Raw genomic sequence first — 26,480 nt, forward strand, 5'->3', positions numbered from 1 at the left:
CCTGCTGGCCAGGGGGATGGCACGGCTGGGCCACCGTCACAGGGTGCACCCTCTCTCCAGGAGGAAGCTGTACCGGCATGTGGACAGCATGGTGTGTGGCTGCCCTGTTTGTGACTGCTGTGGGTGGCATCCGCCAGGAGACAAACACAGTCCTCAGGGTCACCAAAGACGTGCTGAGCAATGGTGAGTCCAGCCCAGGGGGACCGGGGTAGCCTTGATTGGGCAGGGTGGGCTCAGGTACCCAAGGACCCTCCCTGACTGGCAGATTCCACATCAAGTGGCCGGACAGTAGAGAGGTGGTCAGGGACCTGGGTTCTGGAGTCGGCCTTCCTGGGATTCCAATTCTGATTAAGTGACCTTGAATCCCTGACTTGAGTTCCCTGAGCCTCAGTGTCCTCGTCTGAAAAGTGGGCACAGGTGTCCGTATCTCCAAGGACTGAGAGGAGGACCTTTGACTTGACGTCCGGGTGCCCCTCTGTGAATCTGACCTTTTGGTGGGCCCCGAGGGTGGGACCTGTAATCCCTGCCTCCAGGGCTCAGGTCTTTACTTTGTCATCTGGCATATGAGGACACATTGCCTGTCCCAGCCCCGGGCGGTTGTGACAATAAAAATGAGATGATTTCCTCCGTGGTGCTTGGCCCTGACGGTTTCCCAGGAATGGATGGCGCACGAGGAGATGGACTTTTTAAAGCCGAGGAACACTTGGGAGGGAGGGTGACAAAGGGACCCCATCAGGGTTTGGCTGAAGGGTGTCAAAACCTAGGGGCCATGGGAGCCCCTGGGCTGCAGAGCTAGGGAGCAGGGTCATGGGGGGGTCGGGGACCCCTGGCTGACGCCCGGCCTCTCCGCAGCCATCTCCGGCACCCTGGAGCAGAGTGACGCTCTCCGCTCGGCCCTGAGGGAGGTGCCCATGGGTAAAGCCGGTGGTGACGGTGGCGGGCCTTTGCTGGGGGGGCTGCTTGGTGGAAGCGGAGGTGGAGGTGGTGGGGGAGGGGGCCTCCTGGGGGGCCTGCTTGGTGGTGGGGGCGGAGGAGACAGCGGTGACCTGTTGGGTGGAGGTCTATTGGGTGGCAGTGGAAGCAGTGGTGGGGGGCTGCTGGGGGGCAGTGGTGGGGGGCTGCTGGGTGGTGGTGGCGGGAGCCATGGTGGGGGGCTGCTGGGGGGCAGTGGTGGGGGGCTGCTGGGCGGTGGTGGCGGGAACCATGGTGGGGGGCTGCTGGGGGGCAGTGGCGGGGGCCTGCTGGGCGGTAGTGGTGGCCTCTTGGGTGGTGGCCGTCACCGTTACGATGACTACAGAAGCGCTGAATTCCCCCGAGGTGTCGGTGGTGTCCCTTACAATGACTTCCATGTCCGAGAGCCTCCCCCCAAGTACACCAATGGCAGACAGCTTGGTGGCAATTACAAATACGGGCACATTGACACCAACGACAACACTGCCCAGCTGGGGGGCAAGTACCGCTACGGAGAGATCCTGGAGCCCGACGGCAGCATCCGAGACCTCCGCAGCGGCGACGATCGCGGCAGATACCGTTCGGTGGAAGGTGCAGCCATCGGGGACAACCGGCATCACCGTCACCGGCGAGAGCTGCGGCCTGGGGAGATCCCAGCTGGGGTGGCCACCGGGGCCCTGGGCCCTGGGGGCCTGCTGGGCTCGGGGGGCATGCTGGCCAACGAAGGCATCCTGTCGGGCCAAGGAGGCCTGCTGGGCGGAGGCGGTCTCCTCGGTGACGGAGGACTTCTTGGAGGAGGCGGCGTCCTGGGTGTGCTCGGCGAGGGCGGGATTCTCAGCACCGTGCAAGGCATCACCGGGTGAGGACAGGGGGCCCTCCCTGCGGCCCCCGGGAGCCTGCACCCAAGGGCTGGGGCGGGGGTGCCTGGTCTCCAGGACATGGCCTTAGGGCTGGACGTCTTAAGGGTCCCAAGTCACATGGTTTGGGGGCTTGGTGTAGAAGAGCCCAGAGCCTGGACCCCGCTCCACCGGGGTCTGCCTGTGTCCTGTTGAGTCTCCTTTCCTGTCCCCGAGGCTCAGTTTCCTCATCTGTGGGAAGGTCACGGAAATGAAGCCAGGAGGATGGGCCCAAGGGTTCCCGACCAGCAGCCCGTGTCTGGTCCGTCTCATCCCCCACGATTTCATCCAGCCCAGAGCCACTCAGTTCAACAGCACGCAGGGCTCCTCGCAGCTGAGGGACTCCGGGTTGACGCTGGGACCACACCCAGTGGTTAGCCATGAATGACATCCCCGTCTCCAGGGAGCCTGCGGCGGGTGGAGGGGGTAGCAGCTTGGATAAAGCAGCCTGGAGACTGTGATCCAGTTATGAGCGGCCTCCTCCGGGAGGTCAGGGGAGGCTTCCTGGAGGAGGAGGACCTTGGCCCAAGGCTGGAGAATGGACAGGAGGGAACCAGGCAGGGGGTGGGGACACGCAGAAGGGATGGCATCTTGGTGTGGAAAACGTTCGCGGGAAGTTCCTGGAGACACCCACAGTGGGCTGGCCCAGGGCTGGGGGCGAGGCGTCCCCGGCCTTGACATCTCTGCGAGCTGCACATTCTGCCCCTGGACCCCAGGTCTCCTTCCAGTCGGGGGGATGGATGGGGAGCAAAGAAGGGGTGTGGGGGGCAGCCTCTCACCAGCCCTGCCCCCACAGGCTGCGCATTGTGGAGCTGACCCTCCCGCGGGTGTCCGTGAGGCTGCTGCCCGGGGTGGGCGTCTACCTGAGCCTGTACACCCGCGTGGCCATCAACGGGAAGAGGTGTGTGCCCTGGGCCCTGGGGGTCCCTGCTGGGCGGGTGGGCCAGGGGCTGCCCTCGCTCCACCTGGTCTCTGTATCCATAACACCGGGACCAGGGAGCCCCAGTTTGGGACTGAGTCACCCCGTGGTCTTGCCAGCAGTGAGGATGGCCCAGCGCCATGGTTGAGGCCGGGAGGTTGGGGGTGGGGGCAGCCTGGGCTCCATCCCTACTCCTACAAGCTGCGTGATCTTGGAGGGGTCTCTTGATGTCACTGAGCCTTAGTGTCAGCACCCACACTGGAAGAGTAAGCTCACCTCCCTTTCCCGGGGGCAGCAGGTGCCTGCCACAAAGTAGGTGCTCAGTGGGGGACTTGAGAAGCAGACTTTGCATTCATTATCCCTGAGATGAGGGATAATGAGATGAGGTCGTGCCTGCAGCTGGGTGATTGGTTACCTTGGAAACCAGAATATATACGGACCCTCCTTCCCAGCCTCTGGAGCTTTCTTAGGCTGAAGGGGAGGGATCAGGGACACCTCCTGATTTGAGCAAGGGACAGGGTGAGCAAGGGACATGGCAGATGACAGGAAGGGCCAGGGCCGAGGGCAGCGGGGAGAGGCTCCGCAGGCTGTGAGAGGTGCGCCCCCTGGTGGCCGGGGTGTGACTCCCGGTGTCCTTGGTCGGCTCCAGTCTCATTGGATTCCTGGACATCGCAGTGGAGGTGAACATCACGGCCAAGGTCCGGCTGACCATGGACCGCACAGGCTATCCGCGGCTGGTCATCGAGCGCTGTGACACCCTGCTGGGGGGCATCAAAGTCAAGCTACTGCGGGGGTGAGTACCAGCGGGCGCCTCGTGCCCGGGGGGTGCTACAGCCATCTCTGGCAAATAAACGGCGCCACTCACCTGCGCATGTCCCTGGAGGGGACAGTGATGTCACAGAGCAGTGACAAGTCACACTGGACCATCCACCCTCTGCTCAGTGTATCCCAGGTCGGGGAGTGAGGGTTTTGCAGTTTTATTTTTTTCCGATTTTACCTTCTCCACAAACTGTCCAAGAGCCCACTCTGCCCAGAGGTCTTCAGGCGCCTGTATTGGCCAGCACGTGTCCCCAGGTGGAGGTCCTGGACGGGAGCGTACTCAGGACGGCTGGATGCCAGCTCCCTCCCCTTTACCCCCGTCCACACGGTGGGAGCGCCCGCTCCAGCCTGTCTCGGGGGTCTCGGGGCTCTCTGTCCCCCTTCTCCCCGTCTTACCAACCCCTGGCCACGCGCCCCTGCCTCCATCTCATCTGGACTTCAGGGTCGGAGACAGTCACTGAGCCACTTGAGCCCCACGTCCTGGCTCACGGGGGCCTCTCTGAGCCTCTGTTTCTGCTTCAGGGGGAATCAGGTGCTGGGGTCCAGAACATAGGAACCTCGGGGACTTTTAAATTCACATTTTACCATCATACATATTCTGTAATACACAGTTCAAAACTATAGAATGACAGAAAGGCGAGGAGTGACGAGGGTCCCTCCCATCCCACCTCCTCTGCCCTCCCACCCTGCTCACTACAGTTATTCGGTTCTTAATTTTCCTTCCAATTTCTTTGTTTAAATGAAGCAAACGTGTTCATGCATTCTTATCTGCCCCTGGTTTTAATGCTGATGGGTGCCTGCTGTAACCACCCCTCCCTCAGGAGGATATTCTGCATCCAGACACGGCACGTGTCCCTGCTGCTTCATTTTGCAGAGCTGTGTAATATTCCATGGTCTGGGTGAACCACCATCTATTTGCCCAGTCCCCTACGGCTGGGCATTTCAGTTTGTCCAACCTGCTGCTGTGACAATGAATTACCTTTTACAGATGTCATTTCACACGTGACCTGATGTATCTGTTAGGTAACTTCCCAGAGGAGAAAAGGGTCTGGGCCCCGAGTATACATAGATCAATGGCAAACTGTCCCCCGACATACACGCAGGCGCACAAGCCCTTGTGTGTACCTGCACGACTGTTCTCAAGGAGGACTGGAACCAGGCTTAGTCTCCTGAAGGTGGATCCACCTGAAGGGGTCCCAGGGTTAGCTTTCGGGGAACACTCTAATTAGGACTTTACCTCAAGAAATTCTTTGTCACCTCAGCTCGGTGCTGGACAGCAGCTCTGCCCTTGGGCACCCTTTGGTGTGAACCCCAGGAGCACAGTTTATTGGCTAGTATTTCTTCTTCTGTCCCTTCCACACACACTTACTGAGCCCCTGGAATGTTCTAGATCCTGCTGTGATAAAGCAGCGAGCTCCTTTGACCTCTGCTGTCAGCAGCCCCACAGAGGGCGTGGGAACCGGGGAAGGACTAGGAATCAGGAGCGGGCAGCAGGGCCAGGCCACCGGAGAGCGGGCAGCCTGTCTTGATGGGTGGACGGATGAATGCGCGGCCCCTGCTGGCGGGAGCCTGCTCCGGGTGGCCGCAGTCTCTTTTGCTGGCACAATTGTCCAGCCCAGGGGTCTCACTCCCCAGAGGCGCCCCAGGGCAGACAGTCCTGAGAGCCCCTCGGTCTGCGCCTGGCCTTGACCCTGCATCGTGTCCCCAGGCTTCTTCCCAACCTCGTGGACAACTTAGTGAACCGGGTCCTGGCCAACGTCCTCCCCGACTTGGTAAGAACGGGGTGGGAGGGCACGGGCACCTGCAGACCAGGGCCACAGTCCAGGGACACAGAGGTGACCCGGGGAGATGGAGGGAACCAGGAGCCGGGATGCGTTCTTGGGGGCCTGGGGAGGACACGAGGATCCTGGGGACAGATGAGGAGAGGGACAGGAGGGCGAGAGTTGGCACCACCCAGCCCTGGGCTCCCTGCGGCTCCAGCTCCTTCCGGCTGTGTGACGAGGCCGGTCACCTCCCTGGGTCTCCGAGGTGGCCATTCTGACCGAGCCTCCCCCTGGGGCAGGGGGAGGACAGCGCTGGGCGCAGAACAAGCCTTAGCCGTGGGCATGGGGGGCGGCTCCCTCCCCAGCTCCCTGATGTCACCAGAGCTCTGTGACGTCTCCCTGCAGCTCTGTCCCATCGTGGACGTGGTCCTGGGTCTCGTCAACGACCAGCTGGGGCTCGTGGACTGTGAGTTCCTTCCTCCCGGCTGCATTTGGCCGAGGCCTGCTAACGGCAGCTCAGGGCCCGACCCGGGGACATGCCACACCTGGGAGGAGGGCCTGTGACCTGGCCTTCCCTCTGTCCCGACATCCTGCTGGGGGGTTTGCTCACCTCTGCGCCTGGACCTGGAGCCTTGGCTGCGCCCCCAGGCCGCCCGTGACCCCCGCCTCTGCCTGCAGCTCTGGTCCCGCTGGGGATCCTGGGGAGCGTCCAGTACACCTTCTCCAGCCTGCCCCTGGTCACCGGGGAGTTCCTGGAACTCGACCTCAACGTGAGTGCTGGCTTGGCTCAGGGGAGGTGGCCTCCTGCCCGGAGGTGGGGGTGAAAGGAGGGGCCCCTGGGCTCCCACTGGGTGCTTGGGGAGCGACGTCTGAATGGGACCATTTTCCAATTAGATGGGGACCTCCTAGAAGCCCTGTTAGGATTGTAGTCACAGCCGGCCCGTCTCCAAAGCCTGCTGTGCAGCAGCCATGTTTTACATGCTGTGTGCAGATTCATCCAGTCTGTCCTCACAGCAGCCACAGGGACAAGGGGCCCGCTGGGAACACACAGGCACAGAGAGGTTAAGCCAGTGGTTCAGGGCCACACAGCTAATAACGTGGACCAGGGGCCCGAGTCAGGCCACCTCCCTGATGGTGGAGCTGCACCCAGGAGCCTGGGCTTGACACCCTGACAGTGAAGGCTGTAGGCATTTACCAAGGGCTCCCCGTGATTAAAAAAAGTCCGATTGGCAGCCTTCGCTGATTTCCAAGGCACAAACACTCCCCCCAGAGCCAACTTCAAGCTACCCACAGGACATCACTGAAAGGGAAGTTGGAAGACATGTGACACTCTACAGTGAGCTGTGTCACCACATGGCCCCAGCCTGGCCCTACTTGCGCACAGGCACACAGACTTACGTGGGTCCCCTGAGACCACAGACCTGGAGGCCTCCTCACTCCCCCCAGCAGTTCAGAGCAGCAGGTGCACCCGGCTCCTGAGGCCCCAGGCACACCGCGCACACCTGAGGTGCGCTAAAACACACCCATTCCAGAGACATTTGGTAGTTACCTGCTGTGTACCAAGGACCCGGTACAGCAGTGAACAAGACAGACAAAGTCCCTGCCCTGAGGGAACTTGTGATCTATTGTGATGTAGGAGGCTGAGGCAGGAGGATCACGAGTTTGAGGCCAGCTTCAGCAACTTAGTGAGATCCCCATCCCATCTCAAAATAAAATTTAAAAATAAAGGTTAGGGGTGTAGTTCCTGGTTCAGAGGCACTGGGTTCAAACCCCAGTACTAGAAAAAGAAAAGTGTGTGTGTGGAGGGGGGATTGAGAGAGAGAGAGAAATGGTCACTCAATAAATACACAATTATTAATCTAATGTTGTAATAGAGCCTAATGTGGGGCATGTGATGCATTCAGGGAGGTCCGGGAGGGCTTCCTGGAGGAGGTGGTCTTGAACTAAGATGACCGAGGCACACAAGGAAGAGTGCGGGGAGGTCCGCGGGAAGGCCCATTGCGGGTGGCGAATCCCCGGGGGCTGCAGTAGGAAGGTGAGGGCAGAGTGGCTGGAGGTGAGAGGCCGCGCACCACACCAAGTGCTGAGACCCAGGGCTCTGGTCCCGGGGGCTGCCCGCGCGGGTTCAGGGCCCGGCGGCCGCCCTCAGCCTCCCTCTTCTCCCTCCTCCCTGCCCTCTTCCCCGCTGCCCAGACTCTGGTGGGCGAGGCCGGCGGAGAGCTCATCGACTACCCGCTGGGGCGGCCGGCTGTGTCTCCCAGGCAGAGGATGCCCGAGTTGCCGCCCATGGGCGACAACACCAACTCGCAGCTGGCCATCTCTGCCAACTTCCTGGGCTCCGTGCTCACTCTGCTGCAGAAGCAGGGGGCGCTGGACGTCGACATCACCGACGGCATGGTGAGTGGCGCCCCCTAGGGGCGGGCTGAGACTGCGCCCTGGAGGGAGAACCGGACCGCCCACCTCTCTCGGCTCCACCCACCCGCTCGGCTCCACCCACCCGCTCGGCTCCACCTACCCACTTGGCTGCACCCACCTCACTCGGCTCTACCCACCTCTCTCGGCTCCACCCACCTGCTCGGCTCCACCCACCGCTCGGCTCCTCCCACCTCTCTCGGCTCCACCTACCCAGCTCGGCTCCACCCTCCTCGCCGTCCGCTTCCTTTCGTTCCCTGGGCTGAGCTCACAGACCAGACCCTGAGCAGCGCTGTGGCATCACGAGCCTGCGGAGTCTGTTTAATATTCTGTCCTGTCTAAAAGAGGCACCGTAGAGTCACACGTATGTCTCTCCACATAAACGTGTAGACTCCCTTGGCCAATGTTGGCACTTAGGGAACTAAGTTAGGTGGGGACAAAACACCACCTAGAGCGCGCTCCTTGATCATTTCCTGTCCAAACTTTCTCTTGAAAAATGTCAGACCTTAAGAAAAGTTTCAAGGTGGGACAATGTGTGCTCACATGACCTTCACCTGACCACCTGTCTGTCGTCTGTCCACTGTCCTGTTGACCTAGCCACTCACCCACCCATCATTCACCCAGCCGCCCACCCACCTATCCATCCATCCATCACCTGTCAGATACCTGTCCATCTGTCTGTCATCCACCCACCCATCCATCCCTCCATCCACAATCTGTCAGATATCTGTCCATCCATCCATCCACCCACCCTATCTGTTGAACAGTTGGGGCTTCATGAGGCCCCATGGGATTTGCTCCACAAACCACCTCCCTGTTCCAAGAACAGGTGTCTGCAAACAAAACAAGCAACAAGAAGCCCATACAAACGCTGGCACTGTTTGATTACACTTAGTGACCTATACCCTCTGCCCCTGCAGTTTAACTAGGAGAAAACAGACACTGGCTTCATGGTTGGCGTCTCTTTCTGTCAAGTGGTGCTGGCTGTACACTCTTTTTAGTATCTGAGGTCTTCAGAAGTGAGTTAAGCTGGGCACCATGGTGCACACCTGTAATTCCAGCCGCTCTGGAGGCCGAGGCAGGAGGATTGCGAGTTCAAAGCCAGCCTCAGCAATGGAGAGGCGCTAAGCAACTCAGTGAGACTCTGTCTCTAATAAAATACAAAATAGGGCTAGGGATGGGGCTCAGTAGTTGAGTGTCCCTGAGTTCAACCCCAGTACCTCCCCACAAAAGTGAGTTGGTTTAGGGAAGATCTGAAACCAATGGCAGTATCAGGGATACGGCAGAAGTCATGGGCCAGGGACCCAGACATTGCAAAGGGGCCCGACGGCGCTCCCCTTGCCTTAGCAAAGAGTCACACATCTGCAGAAGAAAGGTTCGGGCCTCGCCTTCGTTCTTCAGGTGGGGTCTGTGGTGAGCCTGGTCTACATAGTGGCCACTGCTGGACAGGCGGGGCTTCCCAAGGGGTCCTTTAGGGAAAGGAGATGGTTCTGGTCACCATGTTGGCAATGCCCATCTGTCCCTGTCACCTCGGGACTCACATGACCCTTTTCCTTGTCCTACAGTTTGAAGAGCTTCCTCCGCTCACCACGTCCACACTGGGAGCCCTGATTCCCAAGGTATGTAAGCCAGGAAGTCACCACTGTCCTCCACTGTCCCCCACCAGCCGTCCCAGGTACCGGTCTCTGGGGAGGATGCCCAGCACTGGGGCAGCTGCTCTGCCTGCCTTCCTGGACTGAGGGGCGAGGAGGCAGGAGGGGGAAGGAGCCTGAGCTCTGTCTGCGGACCAGCTGTTGAAGTTCTGGTCCTGGCCGTCCACTCCTTCACTGTGTGACCTTGATCAAAACTTGTAACCTCTCTGAGCTCCATTCCCTCATCTGTCAAAAATGCCCACTGACACCTCTTACACGGGTTCCGGTATCTAGGGGAGGAGAAGGGATAAGGCGGTCAAGGTGTGGACACAGGGCCAGGCACACGTGAATTGTGAGAGCCTGGAGGGGAAGAGCCAGGTCCTTGGAGACCCAGCTCAGCACACTCCAGCCCATTGCTGTAAGCAAATGGCCTCACCTCTCCGAGCCTTCACTTTTCTCATCTGGAAAATGGGGATAGTAGTGTTCACTCTGATGGGTGGTCCTCAACAGGAATCTGGAACCCAGATACAGAGCAGGCATTTGGCGATGTTAGTTACTATCTTTGCTCTTAATAATTATAAGTTGTTGTTATTTATTTATTTTTAAAGAGCAAATGCACTCTTGCCCCGTTGTTGATCCGGTCTCTGGTGCTGGCCCCCTTGCTCCTGGCAACAAAGATCCCTGTTCAGAGTTACAGCCCTTTGTGGCTTTCCCCAACTCTGCCAGTCCCAGGTAGGGAAGAGATGGGACTTACCAGGTGGTCGCTATCGCCCTCGTGTGGTTGAGAATAGAAATGCAGAGGCACCGTCCAATGTCAGAAGCAGCAGCAGCTCAGGTGGCCAGGCTGTCCTCCATCGCGAGGCCTTTTATTTATTGGGCCATTTCCCATGCGCACTGCATTTTACAGCTTTTGAGAATTCGGTCCTATTTATCCCCTCCCACGCAGCCAAAATGGACAAGCACCCCATTTTACAGATGGGGAAAGAGGGGCCCAGGGAGTCATCCAAAGAGGCAGCCCCAGAGCAGGCGTTAGGCCTCCAGATAGCCACAGGTCCGCTGCTGCAGGGTCAGGCAGGGCGACGCCTCCTGTGTCCTGGATGCCTATCTGGGGTGGAGTCACGGGGGAGGCGTAGTCAGCGCTGAGACAGGCACCCCCAGGCATCTCTGTGAAGGGGCACTGCTAATTCTTGGGGACTCTGCACATTCCAGTCTGGGTGGTTGGGAACCCAGAGCCCTTCAGAAAAGTGCACTGACAACCCCCCACCCCGCGAAAAGCCAATAGTAAGGTATTGACTCGTTCAAAGTCCGTCTGCCCAGGGGTGAGTTCAGGGACGGGCCAAATGGAGGAATTAACTAAATTTATCCACTGACCAGCAGCTTGAACAGAAGAATTCATCTGGCACATATTCGAGAAATGAATAGAATCTTTTTAGGACCCGACCTGCCCTGTAGCATTGCATATGGCAAAGTTTCCATGGAAACAGCTTCTCTCTACTCTTTTATTTATTTATTTTTGGGGTACTGGGGATTGAACTCAGGGGCACTTGACCACTGAGCCACCTCCCCAGCACTATTTTGCACTTTATTTAGAGACAGGGTCTCACTGAGTTGCTTAGTGCCTCACTGTTGCTGAGGCTGGCTTTGAACTCAAGATCCTCCTGCCTCAGCCTCCTGAGCCCGTGGGATTATGGGCGGGCACCACCGCACCTGGCTCTACTCTTAAAAAGTAGCTTCGTGGGTTTGCACACTTAACTGTGCCCAGTTAATATATTTAAGAAGAGTGGCCTTAAAATTATGATTATTTTTTGTGAACAAGTTACTTAGTGAATATGATAAACAGGTCACTTGGTGAATTGTCCCTTTGGTAAATTAGCTTTGGGGGACTGACTCTGTGGTCAGTAGGCCCAGGTCTGTCCCACTGTGAGACCCAGGGAATCCAGGTTGGGGCGCCTGTGCCTTGCTCTGGGACTTCGCAGGACACCCCGGGGGGATGGCCTGTCATTCCCGGAGGGGTGGTGGACACCCGGGCTCTGAGTTGCACAGCCTGGGGCGGGGTCACCTCCCTCGCTGGCCTTGGACCGGCCTGACATGTCCCTTTAAATCTGTGGCCTGGAGATGAGACCCTGCAGGACGGTGATGACTGAATGAAATGGAGACGGTCACTCGGCCCCGCCCAGCGCCCCAAGGAGGCCCCCTCTGCTCAGTGCCGGGTGGTTTTGAGCAGTCCCTGTGTCTGGGATTGTCACCTTCATTCCCACGGTGGCCCAGGGAGAGGTGGAGAGGGGAGCCCCCGCCCTGACCCCACAGCGGCCCTTGGCTTTGCCTGTGGTCCCTAGGGCCCGAAGGTGCGGGTTAGAAAGGCGCTGGCAGCCCCCTCCCCACGCCCCACCCCACCCCGGGGCGCCCCAGGCCCAGGGCCCCGCCCACCGGCCGGCCCCGCCCACAGGTGTTCCAGCAGTACCCCGAGTCCCGGCCGCTCACCATCAGGATCCAGGTGCCCAACCCTCCCACGGTGACGCTGCAGAAGGACAAGGCGCTGGTGCAGGTGTTCGCCACCTCTGAGGTCGTGGTGTCCCAGCCCAATGACGTAGAGACCACCATCTGCCTCATCGACGTGGTGAGTGCCTGGGCTGCAGCGGCCCCGGCTGGGCCTCAAGCCAGAGCCACCGGGCCCCCCGGAGCTCCCGGGCCCTACCACTCCCCACAGGCCCTGCCACAGGACCCTGCCCACCCGCTGCCTTCCCGTCCCCGCCCCCAGGGCTTGAGATCAAGTGAGCTGCATCTGGTCTGGGAAGTGGGTTTCCTGCTGGAGCATGACAGGCCAGCTGTGTGGGGTCCTTTTGGACATCATCAGATGGCAGATTAGAAGAGCCAATTCTCACCCAATCTGAACCCCGCTGTGTGACATTCCCATCAACAGCACAAATGTCTGAGCCAGCTCAACCCTGACACCAGACTCCATTGCCCCAGAGATGCAGCCCTGACTTCCTGGCCCACAGCCTGGTCTGGCTGCATTCTGCCCCAGCCTCACAGAGTCCTCTCACCAGCTCCATCTCCAACCTTCTTTCTTTCCTTTTAATGCCAACCTCCTTCCTGCCTCAGGGCCTTTGCACATGCCCTCCCCACTGCCTGGATGGCTCTGCCTCCCTCTTCTTCATCTAGTCAAAGCTTGCACATCCTTCAGTCCTCAGTTCAAACAGGATGACTTCTTGTGATGGATTAGGTCCCTGTCACAGGCAACCAGCGCCCCTAGCTCTTCATCATGCAATCCCTAGTATTGTTGCTGATTCCAGTGCATGAATTTATTGGGGTTTATTTTTATTTTCAAAAATGTAACTTTATGATCTCATTTATTAGAAGGAGGGTCAGGGGAGCAAAGAGGGATTTTCCTCCAGCAAAGTTTCTGCTTGAAAAGGGAGATGAGTCTGGTCCTTTTATGCCCTGTTCTGGGGGACGGGGCAGTAATGCTTGGCAGCAATGGTGCCCAATCCCATCTGCATGGCTTTCCTAAAGCAAGTTTCCTGGGCTTCAAGCCTCTCCCTTGGAGGCATCTCAGAGAGACTTGGTAAGCGTCCCCAGTGCCAGTCATGGGGATTCTGTGTCATTTGTCTTTGTGGGAAGTATTCACTCAGCTAACTCGCAAACACGCGTTAATGCTGGTCCTTTATCATTCCTGACTCCTGCTTCCTCTGGGGAGGTGAACCTACTGTGTGGGAGCCTTGTGCTTAAAGGGAGCCTGGCCCGGGCCTCAGGAGCAAGCCTTGGTGACGCTCAGGGTCAGTGGGCTCCTATCCAGCGGCCGCACAATAGCCTGACAAGCTGGCAGTGACGGTCACCTCTTCCTCCTCCCTCCAGGACACCGACCTCTTGGCCTCATTTTCTGTGGAAGGGGATAAGCTCATGATCGATGCCAAGCTGGACAAGTAAGGGGTTTGCTTCCCTGGTTCCCCCTCAGGAAGCCATCTTGGGGCTGTTGTAGCTGGTGCTGGCCTAGACGGCCACCAAGGGCACCAGGGCACCAGAGGTCTCCTAGTGTCAGGAGTGACCTTCAGAGTGGGTCAATGCAAGAGGCTGCAGAGGCAAAAATGGCCCATGTCTGCCGAGAGCTCCATCAGGGGCCAGCCAGGTAGGGTGACTCAAACAGGAAGAACCAGCTTGATGCTGACGAACCAGGCTCTGCCACGGGCTCCCAGTGCACCTGGGAAGTCAGGGCTAGGATGCTCCTTTTTAAAGATGAGAAAACTAGGGCTCAGAGAGGTAGATTTACCTACTTAGGGCCACACAGCAAGTACAGAGAGGGGCTGGGAGCCAACCCAAGTGAATGTGACCTGCTGCATTGAATGGTTAAAAGTGCTGGCTTTGGACTCCAGAATATGGGTCCAAATCCTGATGTGACCACTGTCTGGCCGCATGACATTGGCCAAGTGACTTCCCCTCTGAGGCTCTGTCTTCTCATGGGAAAATGGAGACCACAGTCCCTGCTTAATAAGATTCCTAAAGATAATAGCTATTATTTATTGGGTACCTTCCACGTGCCGGGCATTGAGCCAAGTCCTAGGAGTGTCTTTGGTTAGTTGTTGACGTCAGCCTACGGAAATAAGTACTAGGTGCTCATTTTGAGGTTTAATGAGATCATGGGTCAAATTTTCAGCTTGCGTTAGGTCATCGCAAGTTTTTCCTTTGACAAAAGCTCATGGAGTCCAACCAGGGGGACTGCGAGACGGTATCAGTCAGCCATCTGAGTTCCAAGGTGGCCACATGCAGCCAGGGGCCCAGCCGTGGGAAGGCCGGGGTTCCAGCAGGCAGAGAGGAAAAGCACTCAGGCGTTGTGGCAGGAGGGGCTGAGGAGGGCGGGCGTCGGCGTCCGAAGGAAGAAAACTCGCTCAAAGCACCGAGTCCTCTTCTTGTTACCCATGACTCTGTCATTTAGTCCGAGCAGTCTTGCGCTCTGCAGAGAGGCACAGAGAGGCGAAGGGCCTTGGCTAAGGTCACACAGCCGATAGGTGGCAAAGCCACAACAGGCACCTTGCCCACCCTGAGCATAGCGTCTGGCCCATGGTTACTGCTCCGTCCACGGGACCCACGTGATTCCCATCAACTCCCCCAGGACCAGGGGCTCCCAGAGGTCGTGGGTGGAGGGCTTCAGACAGTTTTGGAAACCCAGCACCTCGGGCTCCCAATAATGGCTGCTTCTAACGGGCTGACATTATCACCCGCAGGACCAACCTCAACCTCCGGACCTCGAATGTGGGCAACTTTGACGTAAGTGCCACATCGGGGCCCAGGGGAGCATCCCGGGCTTGGGGAAAGCTCCTCTGGGGACGGCCTCTCCCCAGGGCCAGAGAGGCTGGGACTCCAGCAGGTGGCCGGCCTCCTCGTGGACGCAGAGATGGGGAAACGGGGACACAGGGGGAGGGCAGGGGTCGGCTGCGGCTCCTGCTCGGGCCCCTGCTGCTCTGTTTTAATGGGGGACCTTAGTGCACATCGGTGGGGACAGCCATGTCCTAGGGGAGTCAGGAGGCCGCTGACCCCTGGGTGACTTGAGCATTACCGGCCACTCTGAGCCTCAGTCTCCTCCTCTTAGATCAACAGGGCTGGGTTTGTGTTCATCCTCATTCTTACTCTTTCCAAGGGCCCGAGACTCTGAGACATTCAGGGCCGGGTCCTGTTTCATCTCTGTTCTTGGGTCCCTGCACCTCACCAAGGCCTCGGAGTCAATGTCTCTCTCTCTCTCTCTCTCTCTCTCTCTCTCTCTCTCTCTCTCTCAAGAAAAGCTGACAGCTGAGCCCTTGCTTGCTTCCTGGGGTGAGCCGGGCAGATTCATCTCTTGTTCCTTGTTTTTGAGTTTCTTGAACATCCGCAGCCCGTGAAATTCGTGTCCCCAGCTCATTTTTAGATGGAGAACTGTCCCGGCTCACAGCTGGCTGGGCAGTTTCTCTTTGGGTCCTCACAGTGTTCTTAGGATCTGGGCAACTTTCCCATAAGGAAGCTGACGTCAGGGAGGTTCAGTGACTGGCCGGAGGGGACAGTGGGTCGGAAGTCGAGGTGGGACTGAGTGGCGGGCGCTGAGCACTCTGCAGATCTCTGACGGGAAGGACTTTCACAACCAGCGTAAGGGAGGGTCAGTCCCTCTTGTCTTCAGACGTGGAAGCCAAGGTTTAGAGACGTTAAGGGAGGTGACACAGCTGTCCTTTGCCATCCATAGGGGCATCGGCCCAGGGTCCCCCGGGACACCAAGGTCCCCAAGTGGACAAGGGCGTGGCATCTGCCTGGGGCCTGCTCCACCTTCAGCATTTCCATCCTCTTAGGATGGCTGTGCGGCGCCCAGGATGTCGGTGCCACATAAATGCATTCACGGGCCACGTGGGACATTCCCCTCAACGACGGACCAGAGACTGTTCTAGTCTCATAGGGCAAAACGGCCTAGTGACATTAAAGCCATCTTGGTTTATGAAACACACTGTGACGCTCACATGGGGACCACATTCCCAGGAGCTTCCCGTTGTTAAGTGACAGGTGACAGTTGTTAGACTGTACTGTGGGAGTGATGGCAAGAGAGCCTGTGCCCATCCAAGACGGAGGGAATTTGCTTTCAAATATTTGGGATCCGAGGTTGGTGGCACCCACAGGTGCAGAACGCGTGGGTGACAGGATGGCTCAGAGGGCGCAGGAGGCCGGCCCTCTGGGCGCCTCCCCTGACCCTGGCTGTGTCCTTTCGGGCTGACCTCGGGAGCTGAGGGTCAGAGGTGAAGGAGGCTGAGCTGGGATGGAGCCGGGGGCGCTGGCCGCAGGGTGCAGGGCCTTGGAAGGGTGCTTCAGGGCCAGCCTCCCTCCCCCCCAGGCTCCACCCTCCAGGGGAGCCTCCCTGGGCCCTGCCTGTGGCTCAGGGACCGCCAGCCTCACCTCCCACCAGCACAGGGAGCAGTGACCCAGGTGGCCCTGGGGCCATCTGCTGAGCCGTTCCAGGTCCTGGGGCTCTGTGGACAGGACTCCCAGAGTCTCCTGAGCAGCTCTGGGTCTCATCTTGGACCCTACTCCAGGCCCCCAGGGGCCTTCAGAGCCGGGAAGCCCCTGCCCAGGCTCAGTCCTCTGTCCCCGCAGGTGGGCCTCATGGAAGTGCTGGTTGGGAAGATCTTCGACCTGGCCTTCATGCCCGCAATGAACGGTGAGCGCGGGCTGGGGGCCCGGGGACCTGGGGACCTGGGGACAGCTGGTGTGCAGGACACGTGGGACTCACAGGCATTCCACCTCAGAGGCAGTTCTGAGGCTGCACTTGAAACGTTGATTTAAGCTTCCAAATGCAAGTATTTTTCAGGTTTCAAAAATTGATTTTAAAAATGTATTTTAATTAACAAATAATAGTTGTGTGTACTTACGGGGCATCGTGTGGTGTGGCCTCCAAATCCATCCCGCCGCTTTCTTGTTTGGCTGAGCGTCTTGTTTTTCTGATCACCTTGAAAACTGAATGTGTGCAAACTTGAGAAATCCTGGAACAATGTATTTTGAAAGTCTCACCTCCCAGAGGCGATTACCTGAACCCGGGTATATTTCCCTCTAAACTCTTTTCCTCCATTTCTCTAGGGTTAATTTATCGCCTGGCTCCTTTTTAAACACAGATTTCTTCTGAATTATGCAGGGACTGCACGGATAATACATTCTGATTCGAAAAATTTCAGTCTGTGCAGATAGAGCTGAGGTTGTCCCCACCAGTGTCCCCAACCTCCTAACTCAGAATCTGTCCCCTGGGAAGCCACATTATCACTGAGAAGATTCCCTCCCCGTCTTGAAGAGTAGGACAGACCAAGTGTCTCAAGAATGGGATTGGGAGGCTACTCGAGGAACCTCGAGGTCACCAGGAGGCTGGGATAGCTGGGTGACCCCATGATGATCGGGGACCTCAGCCCCAACCTGCTTCATCCAGCGCTGGGGGCAAAGTGGGCTGGCACATCCCAGTTGATGTCACCTCCCATACCAGCCGGGGCTCATTTAGAGAGACACTGATGTCTAATGGAGCCTTATTCTGTGACCCAGCCCCAGAGAAGGCTGAGTCCCCGTGACAGAGAAAGAGCAGTCACAAAGCCCATGCACGACAGCAGGGTGTCAGGGGCCGGGTGAGGTGACAGGGGACAGGAGACAGAGGCTCTAGGCCTGCTTGGTCCCTGAGGGCGGTGCACTGGGGCACGTCCTTTCATCTCCCTGAAATGCCATCTGTCACTTTTCTTAGGTTCTTGGAGTGGGTCCAGAAGACACCAGCCCCACCCAATACCCAGGAAAGGGCGGGACCGGGAGAGCCCGAGAGCCCCCGAAAAGTCCAGCGGGGTCCAGGCGCCTTGTCCCCTGCCCACCCCCTCCCTGCTTCCCTCCTTTCCCGTCCTTCCTTCTAGAACAAGGGTCACAGGTCCACTTGGTCCTGACAACTTGAGACCCGGGACCAAACCCCGTCCCCGTCATTTGCTGGTCCCCACGGGCAGCCCCTTCCTTGACTTAGCAATCGTGTCCCCTCCTCTGTGCTGTGTCCAGGGCTCTGTGGTGCTGGGGACACCGTCCTGCCTGCAGGGATCCCACGGCGTAGCAGGGTGACAGTGACAGTTTGCCGTCTCTCTGCTGGAGGCACTTGGTCCCGCGGTGGCCCAGTCACCTGGGTCAGGGAACCTTTCGAGGATGGGCCAGCAGGACAGCCTTGGGGACGGCCCTCCACCCACAGGGAGGCCAGGGCGACCGTGTGCTGTGGCCGGGAGGGTCGGCAGGCGCGAGGAGATGGCCAGGCCTCCTGGCCGCGCTGACCTCGCCTGACCTCGAGCCGCTGTGGTTGTTTTTCAGCCGTGCTGGGTTCCGGGGTCCCTCTCCCCAAAATCCTCAACATCGACTTCAGCAACGCAGACATCGACGTCTTGGAGGTAAGGGGAACAGCACTGTGTCCCCGCTGCCCTCTGTCCTCACCTCTGGCCACAGATAAAGGTCCGTAATTGGAAAAAGGGAGAGAAGGGGGGCCCTGAGGCCTCTCCCTCCAACATACGAGACGGAGGAACAAAGAAAAGGGCCACTGAGAGTCCTTCAAGGCAAGTCCTCAATCCCACTCAGAGCTGCCCCATCCTCCAGGTGGAAAGCTGAGGCTCCCCAGCCTCGGGCTTCCCCAAAGGTGAAGGTGGTGTTGCTCACTGGGAAAACCTTTATTGAGCACCTACTATGTTCAGACACTTTGCAAGGCCCTGGGATACGGGGCCTTCCAAACCCAGCAGGGACACAGGACTTTGGGCAAACGTCCCTGAAGACATTGGCTAATTATAGACGGCAGGTGTCTTGAAGTTCAGAAGAAGGGGCTCTTGCAACCACTATAAGGACCACATGTGCTCAGCGTCTGAAATTTGGAAAATACAGGGACATTAAGCGAACACAGGCGTATCCTCAGTATATGCGCAGCCGACAAGTCATCCCTTAGAACATGTTTTTTTGTTGTTGTTGTTTTTCATTCCAATCTTTCTGAAGTTTTATTTATTTATTTTTCTTTCTGGAGTTTTATTTTCAAAGAAGGCTTTGACCAGGGCATCAGCAGAGCCCTGAGGCTAAAGAATAGGGCTTGGAATTCAGCAGTCTGGGTTCAAATCCCGACTCTGCCAGTTGACAGCTGGGTGACTCTGGGTGAGCTACTTAACTTCTCTGGGCCTCAGTTTTCTCCTTTATTAAAAAAAAAAAAAAAAAAAAAAAAAGCTGGTCCCAGTGCCGACCCACGGGGCTGCGTTTAGGATGACATGAGCCTCTCCTGTAGTGCCCTTGAGCCCTGACACTCTAAGCGTTCTGGAATGGTCTGTCATGTCAGTGTGAGCATATGATAAGGATGGATGCAGGGGGGCTGCCTCTGGGTTCAGGATTCGTCCTTAGGACTCCCAGAGATGGAACCAAGGGGCCTTTGTCCCAGGTTGACAATTCCTTTTGCAAAAGTCACACTGCTGACTCTTCCTCGTCCTGTGACCTTGACATTTCTGGTAGCTCTGGCCTGTGGGTGGGATGGGCTTCCACTTGGACTGAGTGCCATCCTCTCGTGGCTGGACTGAGGCCATGTGTTTTTGGCAAGGACATCCCAGGAGTGGAACTTGGAGCTGTCACTAGGCCCCTGTCAGGGACACCGTGTGGGACACATTTGTTTCCATCACTCGCTTGAGGTGGCTCCTGCCAAGTCCCTCCAACTGAAAAGCTATTATTTTCCACTTTGTCACTGATCAGTAGCTGGTTCTCCCCCACCTTCTTTTTAAAATTTTTATTATTTCAAAAAAAGTTTGTAGTTATAGTTGGACACAGCACCTTTGTTTTACCTATTTATTTTTATGTGGTGCTGACAGGCTGCGCCACTGAGCCACAACCTTTCTTTTTCTTTTTTTTTTAGTTCTAGTTCAAAAAGTGTTTTGTCCACGGTGCACCGTGATCATCTGACACAGCGGGTTCATCATGTCCCGCTCGCACCCGCACACGACCTCCCCTCCCTCGCCACCCATTTGGGCCCTGGCTGTGGCTCTTGTCTGCCATTCGTCACTGTCCTGTTGGCCTAACTGTGATTTTTGGAGTTCTTCCTTAAGGAAGGGCTGAACTTCCTCCCCCGTGTATTCATTTACTTTGTCAGTTATTTACTTAGTCAATATGAACTCTTGGATACTTATTTTTCTTCTTTGAGGTTTGATTTCTACTTTCATCACTTATTTTGTTGCAGAACTTTTGTGTAGTCCCGTGGACTAGGCCTTGGAGGACTGCAGAGGGCTCAGGCCTGCGGGGCTTATTTAGGGGAGGGGGATGGGGGCCAAGGAGGGCTGTGTCTTGCCCAAGGTCCTCTGAACAGGAGGCCCCAGGCCCACGTGACCCCCTCACAGAGTCCATTTGGAGTCACCGCTCCCCTGAGTCACACTCGCCCCGTCCACGGCAGCTGAGGCCAGAGCCCAGGCCCCACCTGCTCACCTGGTTCTCTCTTCTGCCCTCCAAGGACCTTCTGGTGCTCAGCGCTTGAGTGACAGAGGCAGAGACGTTGTTGGAAGAAGCCAGAACCAGCCCTGGAGAGGACTGGCCTGGACACGGTCCCTGGCCCTGAAGCCCTGAGGCCTCCACAGCAGGCCCCTCCCAGCCTCCAATCCTCTTCTCCACCTGCCTCCACCTGACAGAAAGGATCCAGCCACTGTCCCGTTAGTAAACTGTACCATGCAGTCCCCGGGCTCTGCAGGGGAGGAGGTGGCCCTGAGGACTGGGCCTCAGGCCGGATCTGACTCCAGGAGTTATCTTGGCTTTCAATAAAACATTCCCTTTCCTGCACCGGGCCAGCCCCCACTGCTGCCTACAGGTCTGACTCCTTCCCTCCTTGCTGCGCCCCCGGGGCCTGGCAGCCGGAGCTGCATGGGGCTGGAGGATTGCTCAGGCACATCCAGGGCCGGGGCTGAGCAGCAGGGCTTTACTCCAGCTCTCCACACCTTTGTTCTGCAATCCCCTGGGCGGGTCCTTCCTGCCTCAGTTTCCCTTCCCGCGCCTCAGCCCACGGGGAGGGCCAGGACGCAGAAACCACAAGTTCAAGGTCACCAGACATCTCACAGCCATGATGACCAGGGTCCCCTCCCCTCCTGATTCCCAGCCGCGACTTCCCCGGGGCCAGAGGAGGGTGGAAGGGGAAGGATAGCACGGCTCCCCGCCCAAGCCTCCCGGGGGCGCTCGTCTGCTGGGCACCAAGTGCCTGGCGAGCCCTGAACTGAGACTCCGCCGCCTGATCTCACTGACCCTCACGAGAGCACCACAGGGTTCACACAAGGCTGGCCCTGGTTTCAAAAGTGGGGAAACTGAGGCACAGAGAAAGGCGGTGGTGACTGGTCCAAGGTCACCCAGCTGAGGTGTGGACCTGATAACTCCAGGCCCATGTCCTAATGGCTCCCTGTGGCCTTGGGTCACAAGTTCCAGGGGCCCCCAAAGATGTCATACAGTTCCCAGAGGAGAGGGCGGGGCCTGGAGAATCCCAGTAACACCACGTGACGGGTCAGCTCTCTCACGGTTCATTGGCCAAGGTCAGTCAGGAGACCCTGCCTGACCTGCCCAGGCAGAGAGAGGGACTGGACACCCGGGTGGCCACAGTGACGTCTCCCGCACTCCCCCATGTTTCCTGGTAGGAGGGGGCTGGGGCAGTGGCTGAGGGGGCCTGGCTCCTGTTGCCATACAGGTTTTGCAAAGATACAAGGTACCTCCTGCTTCCACCCAAGCCAGTGAAACCACAGTCACAGCCAGAGAATGATCCCGGAGGCTCCCACGTCGTCCTCTCAGAGCACGTCCTTGGCTTCTAGACATTAGGCCCACGGCCGGACATTCAAGGGAAACTAGATCCTGCCACATCATTGTCCCCTCACAGCAACACCCCCCAAGGCTCCTGAAACCCCATCTGCCAGTCGGGAGGGAAGAGGCCGTCTATTAAAAACAGCCTGGGCCGGGTGTGGTGACACAGGCCTGTAGTCTCAGCGACTCTGGAAGCTGAGGCAGGAGGATCACAGGTTCGAGGCCAGCCTCAGCAACTTAGTGAGGCCCTAACTCCTACTCAATTTATCAAAACCCTGCCTCAAAATAGAAAATAAGGGGGGGGGGGCGCCTGGGGATGTGGCTCAGTGGTTGAGCATCCCTGGGTTCAATCCTTGACACCAAAGCTGTGGAGAGCGGTGACAGAGAATGGCAGAGCACTGTCCAGGTCTGGGAATGTTCCAGTGCGAGGGCTCAGGAGGCCTAGCTGCTGTGGGGTTCCCTGCATGAGGAGCCTCTGAGAAAGAGTCTTACCACCTGGACCTTAATCTCAGGCACCCAGCTCCTGGGGATAGAGGAACTGTCCCGCTAGACGACCACAGTGTCTCACAGCCTGTTCTTCAGTGCTGCCCACGAACAGGTACTTTACACCATGCGCTTTCTTGAGAGCTACACAGGCTCCTAAAATCTGCACATTGCAACTGTGGAAGAGCCGAATAGATGTAACCGTCGGAGTACAAAGAGCAAAGCTTGCCGAGTCTTCAAGCCAACCATGAGACGTACATAAACAAAGATCGCTGCCATAACTCTTCAGACCTGCTTCTCCTTCAGGGAGGAGCTTTGTCTTCAAGTCACCTGCATGTGTGAGACTTTATGTTCCTTATTCACCTCCACCCCTGGCCAGGAGGGTCCCCTGCTGACAGGACGGCGTTGCATTCACAGGTGTCAGTTGGTGGCCTCATGAGGTCATTCAGGAGCAAGATCTGGGAGTCAAGAGGAGGGGTTCCAAATCCTATCTCTGTCACTTGGTTATGTCCCTTGTGCGGCCTCTAGTGTTTCTTTTCTTTCTTTTTCTTTTTCTTTTTTTTGTTAACTATCAGCTTTATTTAAAAATGTACAAAATACTCTTGACATGTAGAATGTAAGCTTTTTGGATTTTTGAAACTCCACACAAAACTGACACTCCCAAGAAACCCATACCAAATTAATCACTCACAGACTGCCAATTTCATCCACTGATTTAACACTACAATATTCAGGATAAATTAAAGGATTTAATATCATCAACACTTGAAAAAACAGTCATTTGTAACATGCTATTATAATTAGAACAACCAGTTTTGGGGTTACTGATACAAGGAATTTCAACACCAAGCTTAAAGCTTCCTTAAAACATGAAAATTGAGACAGTGAATTAATGCAAACATGACTACATCTGAGAAAAAATACTCTTCTTGTGAATGTTAATACTCAGCTAAATATAATCACTGGCACTGTGACTTGAGCCAGACTTTTAAATCTGGATTAAGCCAACCAGAAGGAAGGCTTCCAATGGAGGAAGAAATGGGACTCAAAATTGGGATAACTTGAAATTCCAGGGACAATGAAGAGACCTGTTTGGGGGAGCAGAGTTACATATTAGAACAACAGAAAAATATTTTAAAAATTAAAAATATATGTTTCAAAGCATATGCATCAGCACCTCATGGTGAGTTGAAACTTCTTTAACAAGGCCCAGTCTGAAAAAATGCATATAAATAAGAATTGAGAGCCAAGACACGCCTTAGTCTTGCTGGAGTGCAAGGGTATGGCTTTGCATATTGTTCAGGGTCTCTACTAAATTGTAGGGACTTCAGAAATAATAGTCTCTTTTTAAAAAGATATTGCTTATTTCTATTAATGATTTCAGTTAAAAGATTTGACCAGGTAAAAGCTCACGAGCAGTACACTGGCTTGTAGGTATCACCTCTCAAATATTCCTGAGAAAACGGTAAGAAAAAAGCGGCTTTCCTCACTTTCTAAAAACTCTTTTTCAGAGGTTTTTCAGACTTTTCTCGATGAAATACATAGTCAATATTGTAGCTAACGGACAAACTGAGGGACTGCTTCCCACTTAAACCAAACGGGGAGAAAACTTAGAACTATTGGCTATAAACCGCAAGGCAAAACGCAGCTCAAAACTGAATGGAGCAGGGGCCCTTTGCTAAGTGGAGGGTGAAGGGTATGACCCACTTGAAGTTCCTGTTACATCACGAGTGCAGTTCAGTTTGGGGAAAATAGTTTTATGTATCTCTCAGAAAAAAAAAAAAAGGTTTCTACTTTGCATCACAAACAAAACAGTGGTTATGATGTCCAGCGCCAACAAGCAACTTTCATTCTGTCCCACACTGCTGAAAGCGAATCCCAGGCAGGGCCGACGTCCAGGATGGTGAACTGCTAGTCCTGGTTGACTTCGCCGCCATCGTGATGATCTGTCACATATCCAACTTCCGTGCCACAGCGACTGATGGTCCCACCGTGCCCATCGAAAGGCAGCTCATACCCCATCCAGGAACCAATTCTTGCTCTCGGTGAATACTGTTTTGCTTTCCCTCCGAATCGGATCAAGGATGGACCACAAGGGCACTCCGCAGCATGAAGAGCTTCCCACTTCAAGATCTCCTTCCAGGCCTGTTCATTGTTCTGATTGCGAATTTTAATGATATCTTTCTGACTAATATCCTCATCCTTCCACTTCCACCCTTTCCTTAACATTGCATTCCAGAACATCTGTTCAGAAGGATAAACCCACTTTTTTCTCCTCTCTTCCGGCAGACAATGCAAAGCGCTGATCTGGAGCTGGTGTTTGATGAGGTGGTGGCATCAGATTTGGAGGATCCAGGTTCTCCTTATTCTCAGCAGCAGCGCCTGGAACAGGACACTCCACACAGTCATAGGCACGATCTTGGTGGGCAGGCACAGGTTGGACCAGAGGGTTCTGCATTCACTGGACAGCCTTTCATTTTCCCTTCAGGCATTGGGCATCCTGAAGGCGGTGATGCTGTCTCATCTGAAGCATTTGAGCGCTGAACTGGAACGGTAGGGGTAGAGGCTGACAAACCCATGGTTGGAATCAGTGTTGACTCCAAACAACTTTAAATTTCCAGCTGCTCCAGGGCATGGTCCCCAGGCCCCACTGGCTGTGGCCAGCATGACCTTCCGCACCTGATTTCTCCCCCAGCTGCTGGCCCTGCCTCTAACCTCCAACCCAAACCCTGAGGACCACGACCTGCCACCGTCCCCACCTTCCCCTCACTGCGCCTCTAGTGTTTCTGAACCTCAGTTTCCCCACCTAAAAAAAGGACAATGATAATAATTCTGCTCTAAGATGGGGTGAGGACATTGACCTTTCCTTCTGGCGCACTTAGCCCTGAGGCTGCACACAGTAAATGCTCAAGAGGTGCTCACTGTGACTGGTAACAGAGTGGACAGCATGAGCTTTTGGAACCCCTGCTTCTGAGCAGGGCTGAACTGAGGACGAGGGATTGAGTGTGTTGGGGGGACACTTGGCATGTCCCTTGGACAAGGTTGTGCCCAGCGGGTCTCTCGCTGAACAGAGGCAGGCTGCTCCCTAGCGGGCTCTGTGCTGCTTCCAGCCTTGGGGGCGTCCAGAAATATGGAAGTTCCTTTTGCACAATCAGGGTGCTTTCAAGTTGGGGTGTGTGTGGCTCAGGGCAGAGGGTCCGCCTGGCCGGCAGAGGCCCAGGTGGAACCCCAGCACTGGGAAGAAACAAACAGGGACGCCTGTCCAGGAGGGGAGGAGGGAGCAAAAGCGGCCGTTGGTGGTCAGGGAAGGCCTCCCTGAGGAGCAGGTGCGTCAGGTCCCCTCTGTGGCCTCGAAGTCCATCCCCCTTCCCGTCCCCAGCACCCAGGGACTTGGCCTCTCCCAGTCTCCAGGGCCCTGCAGGTGGGAGGAGCTAAGCAGAGGGAGGGCGGGACTTCCTGTCTATACTGCCAGGGAGGGGCCAGAGGGAGGAAGCCCCGCCTTAGAGGGAAGTGCCTGGGGTGGGGACCCTCAGGTCCCTCTGGTGACCTACCCCTTTCGTCATCCACTGTGTCAGAACCACCTCCTGTGACCTCACCAGTTCCTGCTCTGCTCTACCCTGGCCCCACCCATCACCTCTCCTGAGGCCACCCCTCAGCCTCTCTGTGGTCCCCCCTTTCTCTTGCTAGTCACTCTCCACCACCCACTGCAAATCCTGTCACCTATCCCCGCTGCTTGGAGCCCCACCAGGGACTTCTCATGGTGCCCAGAGCTGTCCGGACCCCTCTCCACTTCCCACAGCCCTGGCAGGGTCTGGCCAGGCCTCCTTCCCCACTCCCCTCTCGCCCTGGATCCTCGACCTGCAGAAGGGGCAGCAGAGTCCTCCGCCAGGCCCTCCCACCCAAAGCCCTGCACCCAGTTATGTCGGCCGTATCGAAGGGCTCGTGTGTCCTTCAATGAGTTTGATTTATTCTGTTACTAAATATTTGAGAGAAGTTCTGAAGATTTTTAATAACCGTTTTGAGTTATAAGTAACTCATCTACTTTCCCATTGTCACAAAGAGACATTGAAGGGTTTGAGATCGTGGGGTAGGAGGAAGAGACTGGGTCTGGTCAGTTTAGAGTTTGAGCAGGGAGCACAGGGTTGAGGCCCTGATGATGAGGACGGTCTCAGAGGCCTGGAAGAAGAGTGGGGGTGATTGGATTGCTGCTGGCCTGAGAGAGGGCCTCCGACCACACCTGATGGTCCAGGGCCCAGACCACGCAGCTCCCCCCACTGCGGCTTCCTGGCCTGGCAACGATAAAGCCACACGAACT

At 56.5% G+C, this 26,480-nt stretch overlaps 1 protein-coding gene, 1 long non-coding RNA gene and 1 pseudogene across 3 annotated transcripts; 1 reads left to right on the plus strand and 2 right to left on the minus strand.

The window, feature by feature from the left end:
* The first annotated feature begins 77 nt into the window (after window positions 1-77).
* Bpifb4 (BPI fold containing family B member 4) lies at window positions 78-20,676 on the plus strand. The gene is made up of 16 exons (XM_046432843.2): window positions 78-183; window positions 853-915; window positions 1,318-1,810; window positions 2,644-2,748; window positions 3,416-3,559; window positions 5,294-5,357; window positions 5,754-5,814; window positions 6,027-6,118; window positions 7,542-7,745; window positions 9,326-9,379; window positions 11,838-12,008; window positions 13,247-13,314; window positions 14,611-14,653; window positions 16,493-16,556; window positions 18,212-18,288; window positions 20,361-20,676. Exons 1-16 carry the CDS (start codon window positions 78-80, stop codon window positions 20,382-20,384), a joined length of 1,833 nt encoding a protein of 610 aa, XP_046288799.1. The 3' UTR covers window positions 20,385-20,676.
* On the minus strand, window positions 8,424-10,655 carry LOC124085289 (uncharacterized). 2 transcript variants are annotated; one of them, XR_006849394.2, is made up of 3 exons: window positions 10,146-10,655; window positions 9,828-9,905; window positions 8,424-9,229 (listed from the first exon to the last, which is right to left on the minus strand). It is a non-coding gene; the product is annotated as an uncharacterized LOC124085289 (long non-coding RNA). The 2 variants fall into 2 exon arrangements; XR_006849393.2 differs by having other exon boundaries at window positions 8,424-9,681.
* A 3,307-nt stretch (window positions 20,677-23,983) lies between the features above and the next one.
* LOC124085409 (holocytochrome c-type synthase-like) lies at window positions 23,984-24,810 on the minus strand (annotated as a pseudogene).
* Between the last annotated feature and the right edge of the window lie 1,670 nt (window positions 24,811-26,480).

This window comes from Marmota monax, unplaced genomic scaffold (genome assembly GCF_021218885.2).
Source record: "Marmota monax isolate L192 unplaced genomic scaffold, Marmota_monax_Labrador192_F-V1.1 WCK01_AAM20220418_F8-fsc00014, whole genome shotgun sequence".
NCBI classification, from domain to species: Eukaryota; Metazoa; Chordata; class Mammalia; order Rodentia; family Sciuridae; genus Marmota; species Marmota monax.

What these genes read in the sequence shown, in the direction of transcription:
- Bpifb4 (XM_046432843.2), top strand. Translation starts at nt 78, where the DNA reads ATGTGGACAGCATGGTGTGTGGCTGCCCTGTTTGTGACTGCTGTGGGT. An exon ending in CCTGAGGGAGGTGCCCATGG is followed by an intron (nt 916 to 1,317) that starts GTAAAGCCGGTG and finishes AATTCCCCCGAG; the next exon opens with GTGTCGGTGGTGTCCCTTAC. An exon ending in CAGACATCGACGTCTTGGAG is followed by an intron (nt 18,289 to 20,360) that starts GTAAGGGGAACA and finishes CTGCCCTCCAAG; the next exon opens with GACCTTCTGGTGCTCAGCGC.